This window comes from Prosopis cineraria, unplaced genomic scaffold (assembly GCF_029017545.1).
Source record: "Prosopis cineraria cultivar Desert tree isolate PC_DT_omini unplaced genomic scaffold, ASM2901754v1 PC11, whole genome shotgun sequence".
Taxonomy (NCBI): Eukaryota; Viridiplantae; Streptophyta; class Magnoliopsida; order Fabales; family Fabaceae; genus Prosopis; species Prosopis cineraria.
The window spans coordinates 42,449,050-42,458,887 of NW_026555342.1; the positions used below are offsets into that span (position 1 = coordinate 42,449,050).

At 27.5% G+C, this 9,838-nt stretch overlaps 1 protein-coding gene across 1 annotated transcript; it reads left to right on the top strand.

The window, feature by feature from the left end:
* Positions 1-1,277: 1,277 nt before the first annotated feature.
* Positions 1,278-4,567, top strand: LOC129286752 (uncharacterized). Its single transcript, XM_054922763.1, has 3 exons — positions 1,278-1,636; positions 2,449-2,692; positions 4,028-4,567. Exons 1-3 carry the CDS (start codon positions 1,370-1,372, stop codon positions 4,474-4,476), a joined length of 960 nt encoding a protein of 319 aa, XP_054778738.1. The 5' UTR covers positions 1,278-1,369; the 3' UTR covers positions 4,477-4,567.
* The last annotated feature ends 5,271 nt before the right edge of the window (positions 4,568-9,838 follow it).

The following is a 9,838-nucleotide window of genomic DNA, read 5'->3' on the forward strand; positions in this document are numbered from 1 at the left end:
AGCATAATTTATACATTGATATATTTAAATCTCATAAATAATATATGGTTGATCTCAAATAAGTATTTGTGTGTGTAGCACTAACTCATGCTCCCTCTATTAAAAAATATAAGACATTTTTAATCTTTTAAGTATAATCATTACCTTTTTTTTTTTAAAGTGCCTCTATTAATGAATGATTTTATATTTATTGTAGGGTATTTAATAAAAAAAATATGAAAAAATAAGGTTAGTCTGAAAGTAGATAACTATTTTATTGAGGGATGAGATTCAATTAAAAATATCTTATATTTTTAAACGGAGTAAGTAACTTATAAATAGTTAATTCACCTTATCAAGTTTATGTAAAGCTTTTTTTTTTTTTTGGAAGTGAAACATTTGATTCACAAAACATAGTTTTTTATTACCAAAATCTTATTACAATTTTTTTTAATCTTATACTTACAACCCGCAGTTAATTATCTGAGTGTAATAAAATTTCTTCAAGTAAGAAAAAAATATACTAACAAATATATTATATATGCATGAATATCCGAGTATATCCGAATAGTTACGTTGGAATGAAATGATTAAACCTTACTGACGTGGATCCATGCTGTCTGGCCAACCTTCATTCAAATTATAATACTGCTCTGATCTGCATCAGCCAATAGGAGGCTGCCAGTTAGGCATCTAGAATTCAATGCAATTTTGTATCATGTGCGCGGCGACCGGAAAACTTAAAATTTCATACTAATCCTGATCTAAAATAAAAGTTAAATAATTAACTTAGAGACGTTATGAAAATTAGTTAAGCTAGTTATTTATGAAAAAAATGTGTATTAATTTTGTAAGATATCCCTTTAGTTATTTGCAATGAAATTTCTCCTTTGATGAAAATCATCCTTTAATATATGTCATCTCAAAAGGAATAGTTTAGGTTAAAAAATTTAGGATCGAAAGGAGCACTCATAATTCAGCTTTTTCTAATTTTTTGTCATTTAGATTTATTTATGAATTTTAAAATTATAACATTGCAAATAATATTTTAAATTTAGAAGCAGAGGAGAGGGACAGAAAACTATCAAAAGCACTCGAGGATAACTTAGACAATAAAAAATGAAGTGTATTATATTAGTGACCAGTGTTCCTATTTTCCCATGCATTATATATATTATTTAATTTAATTAATAATTAAATAAAAGAAAAAGGGCATGAGGGAACTTATAGTATAGAAATATAATCCAAGTTGGCCAACAACCCAAATATCGGTATATAAAAGCCATTTAACTCACATGGTCATACCGAGCCATATATTTTCTTCTGAGAGCTAAAACAACCAAAAATACCTAAATCTTAAAACCCAAATATACAGAAGTCTATCTCTTCCATGGGCAGATCAAGAGTGACCAGGTTTCTGCCGAGCAATCACCAGGAAAGCGGCGGAGGTGGAGGCTGCTCCGGAAGCGCGAGTCTTGATGATGTGGAGTTTGAGTTTCTCGGGGATGGCGGAGATTCATTGGCTGCAGCTGCAAGCAGAGATGAAAGATGGGACTCAAATGAAATGGAGTTAGATGAAGATGATGATGATGACGTGGACAAAAAAGGATTTGAGCACAACAAGAGCTTCTGGGATGACCAACACCAACTTTTGCAGGTATAAAATATATATATATATATATATATATTGATGTTTTGTGATTGTTGTTCTTGAAACTAGATTCAAGGTTTATATTAGGAGGCTGTTAAATTTGTTTTCTTAGGATTCTTTGAAATTAGATTATTAAATTACATTTGTAATATTATTTAAAAATATATCATATAAATATACCATTTATTATTTTTGTCTGGTTTTAATCAGTAGTTTTAACTTTCAAAACTAATGTTCCAAATTGTATAAATTCTGATTTGTCATTCACTCATCTTGGCCTGGCCTATCTCCAATTCTAATTACTTACAATGGATTTTTTTTAAAGAAAAAAAATCAACTGTTGACCAATTTTATAAGCGAGTTGTTACGATATATTATTTATTGATATTTGTTTTATTGAATTTTAAAGAATATTTTGTATTCATCATTCCTTAATTATTATTAGGATAGTTTTTTTTTTGTATATATATATTGTAAGCTTTTCATATCAATAGAGCATGACATTTCTTCAAATCTCATTTATTTTTCTTTTGACCTCTTTCATGGTATTAGAGCTTGGTTAATCAAGTGTTTATACTTTGTCTAAGCTGAAATTTTTTTTCGTATAACCAAGCTCCAGGCCTCCCTCCCTCCCTCTTATTGGTTCAACACTTCTTCAAATCTCATTTCTTTTTCTTCGGACTGATTTTAACCTGTTTAAAATTTTGAAAAGTTTTTTCCCAATTAAGAAAGGTTTAATACTATGATTCTCTGATCTAATTAACAATCTAGCTAATTTGAACTTAATTAATTTGAGGAAGTGATCGAATATGTTGCAGGCTACACTGTGTAGAAGTAGTAGTGTGGAATCAAGAATAAGAAACGCTACGAAAGAAGCACTTAAGGAGATACAAAGCTTGGAGCCTCCTTGTGGCTGCGAAGACCATCACAAAGCAGCAAACGTCTTCTCCATCTGCAAGAAGTGCTCATTGAGACGACTTTCAAGTCGTCTTCACAGTTATGGCTTTAACACTGCCATTTGCAAAACAAAATGGAGAACTTCGCCACCAGATATTCCTTCAGGTGAATTTAATTTATTAATTAATTATTATTGCATTTAAATTATTAGTAACATGCCTATTATAAAAAAAAATATATTGGCACGACAATAAGAAAACGTGACTCCGTGTGAGATTCATATGTGCTTGTTTTACTTCATAATATGATAGATGGTATGATAATTATCTTATAATATAGGTTTACAATTTAATTGAAAATTAGATGTTGTTTCAATAATTATATAATTATAATGTCTTAATTGAATAATAGCTAGATATCATAAATTTAAGGTATATTCTTATTACCAGGAAAACCTTAAAAGCATAAAATCTCAACCATGGAAGAAGTCAAGGTTGAACCACAAAATAAAATATAGGATTAAACACTAATAATGGTGGTTAAGTGAAAGAGATCGACTCGATTCTCTTTAAGTTTGGTGGAGTATTTATAGATAGAAAATATTATTTTTTTTATAGTGGAAAAAGTTACCATACAGTGTTAGATTTGATAATGCTTGAATTTAATTAATATTATATTAAATATTAGATAATTATATTAAAAATAAAAATAGAACTCAATCATAATAATGGAAAAAAAAAATCAATTGTATCAGGCCTTCCGCCCATCTCTCCATTATATATATATGGCTATATGCAAATATTTTAATCGAATAAATCTTTTCGGTGGGCCGGAGAGAAGATTGAACCATATAATTATCTACGCTATCCCATCGATATGTTTAAATCCATTTGTCCCTTTAAAAGCATTATATCGATGTCACTTTATTACTTGAGAGTTTGCTAAGGACATGGACATTACATGGCTAGGCATTAATGCAAAGCTGGTGTTAGGTGAACTTTTGAAAATGAAAAAAAAAAAAAAAACGTTTTAAAATTACTTTGAATAATATACTGTTATGCGTAACTCAATTTTTCAACTAGTGAATTTTTCTTTTTCATATTCATTCATTTTATTAGATGCGTGTGATAAATAATAAAAAACTTGTTTATAGCATATCTTGAAAAGATCTTATAACAGAAACTTCGAAAGCTTCATCTTAACGTTAATTTACCCGAGAAAGTTACACTTTTGTAATCTTAGTAATAACTTCTTCAAAATCAATATCAGTATAAAACATAAAATCTATAATAATATGTACACTATTTACAAGTTGGTTCATTCCCTTTTTAATTCCTTACAATGCATGAGGGACTACCTAATTTTGTAGTAAGTATTGTTGAACATTTGATAATGATAACTTTTGACTTTTAAGAATGATTATATCCTTAATTGTGAGTTATCTTATATAATATAATTAAATACCATTATCACAGGAAATTTTTATAAACCTTTACGCAGGGGAGCACAATTTCATGGATGTGGTAGACAGCACAAGCTCAAGGAAAGGAGAGCCGATTAGGGTGATTGTTGAACTGAATTTTCGACCCGAGTTTGAGATGGCAAAGGCGAGTCAAGAGTATAACCGGCTTGTCCGGCAGCTGCCGGAGGTGTTTGTGGGAAAAGTAGAAAGATTAAGAACCCTAATAAAGATAATGTGCATGGCAGCTAAAAGGTGCATGAAGGAAAATAAAATGCATATGGGACCATGGAGGAAGCAAAGGTACATGCAATCAAAGTGGTTAGGCCCATGTGAAAGGAACACTTCAACAGCTTCGTTCTCAATGTTCTATTCTGATAATGAGAGGATGATGCCAAAGACAAAAGTGAAGCCAATGGCATCCATGTTAACCATAGATTTGCTAGAGAAACTTCCCAATTTGCATTGCACAATGGTTGAAGTTTCTTAGTAGTAAATATGAACTTTGTTTAATTAGAAACGATTTAGTGAGCTACTTGTGAGAACATATTCATATATAGGTGTTTTTTCAAGTCACAAAATCCTTTTTTCTTTTTCTTTCGCTTCGATATCTTAGGTTTTTGATCCAAACTAATCCATTATGGCTTGAACTTGAGACCTCTATTTAAGAGGAATTAATCTCCTATCCAGTTGATCCAAGCATCTAGTAGTTATAAAACCCATCATATAACTGAAAAATCTAAAATCTATCTCACTGAAATATTTTGTAAAAAAAAAATATTACTAGTAAAAATCAGTGTTGTTAGAATTGTACCCTATTGGCTAATTTAGAACATGAATTGGTGAACCGAATCCTAATCTAGTTAAATATTCATAAAAAAATAATAAAATCAATTGAATATTGATTAGTACCAATTAAAATTGGTAAAAATTAGTTAAAAGCAAATAAAACCAAATTTTCCTTTTAATAAAATATTTTGCACGTAGTATATAAAACAAAATTTAATTATTACTGATTTAACTATGTTATGTTTAAAATTAAAGGGAGAATGGCATTTAAGACCCTGTCAAAGGAATTTATCATAATAAAGGCTTATCAATTTTGCATCGGATATTATATTGTAAAAAATATATATATGTTATTGTTAAAAGTTGAACCTTAACTTGTATTTTTAGCTTGGGTTTTTTCAAAATTTAACAATTTAAGATTTAGCTTTTAGTAACAATATATACATGTTTTTATAAGATAATATCTAATGCAAAATTGATAAGCTTTTATTGCAATAAATTATTTTGGCAGGGCCTTAAATGTTATTCTCCCAAAATTAAATAGTAAATAGATTTCTGAACTAATGACTCTTCTAGAACAATTAGTACAACATAATAATATTAAGATTAAAAAGCATAAAATCTTTCTAAATTTAGAGACAGTTGCACATGACTTCCTCACCTTTAAATGCTTAAAATTATCCCCTTAACCTTTATTTTTTTTTCTAAGCCCCCTACATGTTATTTATTAATTAATATTTGAGGCAAACTATATTAATAACATAACAAAGTTAAGAGTAAAATACTCTAACCTCCTCTCTATTTTATCTTAATTATATATGCCTCTCTTCTATTTTTAAAACTTATACGAACCTCTCCTAGTATGAATCGTTATAAAAACCAAACAATCCCTCTATTTTTAAATTTTTATTTTTATCCACCCAACCAGTAGTTGACCATTAAGCTATATGTGTTGGACTAAAATAGCCCTCTTTAAATATAAATATTGTCTAAAAATCAATTATATTATCCAGAAAAATTAATGCATATTTTTCTTTTTAATTTTTTTTGTTTTGTAACCATATTTATTAAAAGAAGAATAAAAAAATTAATGGACTAAGAATTTTTGGCTAGATATAAAATAATTATTTGATATAATAATTGCTTATATAAGTTATATTTATTTTTTTAAAATTTTATTAATTTTAACACAAATTTTAAATTTATTTATTTAAATATCTATATACTTAATTCTTAAAAGTTTTTAAAATTAGGAGGGAGAGTAGACAATTAGATTTAAGGGAAAATTAAAAATTTTAAAACGTTTAACATAATTACAAATATAAAATTATTTTTTTATATTTTTAAACGAAATATTCCTAACTGTGTTGATAATTGAACTAAAGTATGTCCTTTAAAAATATAGGGGGGTTGTTTTAATTTTAGCAAAGCGGAAGGGAGGTTACTGTATATTTTATTCTAGAGTTAATTAATTGCAGAGGTTTTGAAAATAAAAAATAAAAGTTAAGAGGTTAATTTTAAATATTTAAAAATGAGGGGGTTAGGTCATATACAACTGCTTTAAAATTTAAGGGAGTTTTATGTATTTTAACATTATATATTTAAAAACCTGAAAGTTTTTTTTAAGAATTTTTTTTTAAATTTTGAGGGGAACAATTACTCTAGAATACCATTGGCAAGCTGCTACGAACTTCGCACTAGGCACAATTTGCCACTGAATGCCAAAATACATTGCGTTTGCAATTTGGTACATAATTGACTTCTTTATTGTCATGAGCTTGTGGACTTTTTCTCATGTGTATCCGTTGAAAGGGCCTTTTTGAGTTATCAACAGGGCAAAACGCCCAAAATCTCCATCAGAACAGTCGGCATGAAACGCCCAAAAAAAAAAAAAACCCAATGTATAACATCATTTATTATAAACGGTTAAAAGAAAAACCATTGTATATGAGAAAAATAATAATAAAATTCCTTTAAAATATATAAATAATAAGTTGATCCCTCCAAATATCATAATTTTCCTGAAGTTCTTAGGAACTTTCTATCATTAATGAATTTATATAAATTATCAAATTATCTTTATTGAAATAAATGATTCACAACTTTTCTTTTCATATTTTCAACTTTCATACTTAAATTCATAAAAATGCAACAACAAATTATAACTTCACATGTTAAATTCTTTATTTGCTATTACATTGTTGTAAATATAAAAAGGAAAGTTGTGAATCATTTATTTTCAACAAAGGACAATTTAGTAATTTATATAAATTTATTAATAATAGAAAATTTTCAAGAGACTTTAGAAAAATTATGATATTTTAAAAAATTAAATTATCATTTTTATATTTCAAAGGAAAATTGTCATTTTCTGTTATATCTATATAGGCGGGATCTCAAAAATAAAATACTAAATGGTTATGAAAGGAATCATTTAATATTTAAAATTCAAATAATATTAAACAGTTTTTAAATCTAGAACCATTGAGTAAAGTATTTAAATACTCAACAATTTCTTAATAAAAACCGTTTTATACTATATATTAAACGGCTATTTCTCAACAATCTTTTAATATACAGATTTAAATTGGTCATTCAAATTCACAAAAATTTACCTTTGAACTCTCAAAAACTGCATTTTCTTTCTGAAAACCCAAATACCTAGTGTTTGAAACTCCCTTCCCAAGCTCTGACAAGCTATTTTCGGCTAAATCCAACCTTCTTCAACCATTGAAAAGCCATGATTTGGTTGTCATTGTTGTTTTCTCCTCGCTGTCATGGGTTTCGCTTCATGGGTGTGCTCACGGCGTCCCCTCTTCCTCTTCCTAGTTTCATCTTCTTCCTTTACCATTCCATTCTATTCGTGGGTAATCTCATTGCCTTGGTTCCTCTTCTCCTACCCATTCTCATTGTGGGTTCCTCTTCCCATAGCACAAAAAGGGTTATTTAATAAAAAAGTGTATGTAAAAGAATTTGAAATGTTTATTTGAGTTTAGATTGAATGAGTTTTGATTATTCAAATTAGTAAGACGGTTTTTTCTCTGATTTCACAAACAATGTACTTAAAGTTTGGTTGAATGGAAATGCTCTATCTGATTTTGTTTTTTCTTTTTATGAAATTTCTCTAGTGAAATTGTTAAATGTGATTTATTGAATTAGTTTAAGTAATTTTTATTTTTGAAATTGTTGTTATTTTAATGTTTAATTTGTTAAAAGAAGACAATAAGCTTAAGAAATACTCAATTTTATACTATTATGCTATCAATTTTTTTTAAAAAAATTAGTTTTGCTCTTAAATAGAACAAATATGAGCATTGTTGAATTTATTTGAAGTAGTTAAATATTTTGTTAGATTGAAATAGTGTTAAGAGAGGCCATAAGGCTTGGAGAAATATCAATTTGAAACTGTTATGTTGCTGAATTTTTTTCTCTAATTTTAATTTTACCCTTTCATAAAACAAATATGAGCATTATTGATGTTGCTTAAAGTAGTCTAATAAGTTGTTAGATTAAAATAGTACAAAGAGAGGATGTGGGACTCACTTCCAACCTTCAATTGGCTTATAGCCAAAATTCAACTTATGGTTCACTAAATGCTTTTTTAGATTGGTTAGGCCACAATTTAACTACAAAGAACTATTGAACTTTAAACTAACACTAATGATTGGTTCCATTTTAAAAGCCTTCTTAAATAGCCGTTCCTCTTGTGAAAATTACCCTTTTTTTCACTTAAACAAATAAGTGCTTAAATGTTCCGTGTTTACTTGTTTGGGTCTTTTTGTTAAAGTTCTAGATAATGTTTTCAGGATTAAATTGAATATTAAATAAAAAAAATCAAAAAGGCATGCAATTTATGGTTCACATGATTCAATTTAATTAGATCAATAGTCAAACTTATAACATAATAATTAAATTTAAAAATTTTTATATATATAATAATCTAAATATAAGAAATAAATATGAAATTGATACTTAATTTTAAAAATAAAAATAAATATTATAAGTTTATTATGACTTAAAAAGTCACATGATACAATATAACATTAAATAATTAAAAAATTGATCATTTTTTAAAAAAATATTTGATAAAAAATAAAAAATAAAAAAGGTATTTTTTGAGTTGTTCAGTTTTTAAAAAATGTATTTAGATTCTGATTCGACTGTTGATCCAAAGCAAGCTAATTTAACCCAACTCTCCAATTAATTTTTTTAAATTGATTGAGTCATTAACCTAATCAATCAACGATCCAACTATCTAGTTCAATCCATTTTTTCTAATCAATGGTTCCAAGTGTGGATTGGCATTGGCAATTGATTGGAAATTGGGCTCTTTTTGTAGTCTCAAAAATTAATTTGACTAATTTCCACAAGGTAATTATTGTTTTCTTTCTTTTTTTTTGGGGTTCAAGTTTCTCGGGCTGGGCCTTGGTCTAAAATCTCAGATATTATTCTTGATTCTTGAGCTTTTGGAATTCCTAGGCGAAAAATAAAAATAATCAAATTCTGCCATATTTTTTTATTAATCCCTCTCTAATCGTGGTTTAGACCTTCAATTATTGAATTCTTTCATGTTTGAAATTTAACGTGTAAGATATGAGGACGCTATAAATATGATGACAAAATTATTGGAAGATAAAATTGAGAGAAGCATACGCTTCCAAGGAATAAATTGAAAATTTCTCAATATCCTAGGGAAAATAGGTATACTTTACTGTTATTTTGTTATTTCGCCCAACAAAAAATGAGATTCCATTAAACTAAAACAAGTCTGTCGCAAACAGATTCTGTGCAGTAAAAAATCACAACTTTGAAGAAGAAACCAATTCTATCAAATCCATCTTTGGCTTTTCTTTTGAACTATCTTGATACCATGCATTCAGTTGCCATGATATGAGCAATCTAGACTGTCTAATTTAATTTGAACAATTTTATTTTATATTTATTAAAATAAAAATTATGAAATTTAATAAACCTATCTTATCATCAATTTGAACAATGCAAATTTGATCATGATAGTCCAATTTAATATTAATTTTTTTAAATTTGTATACATTAACTATCTA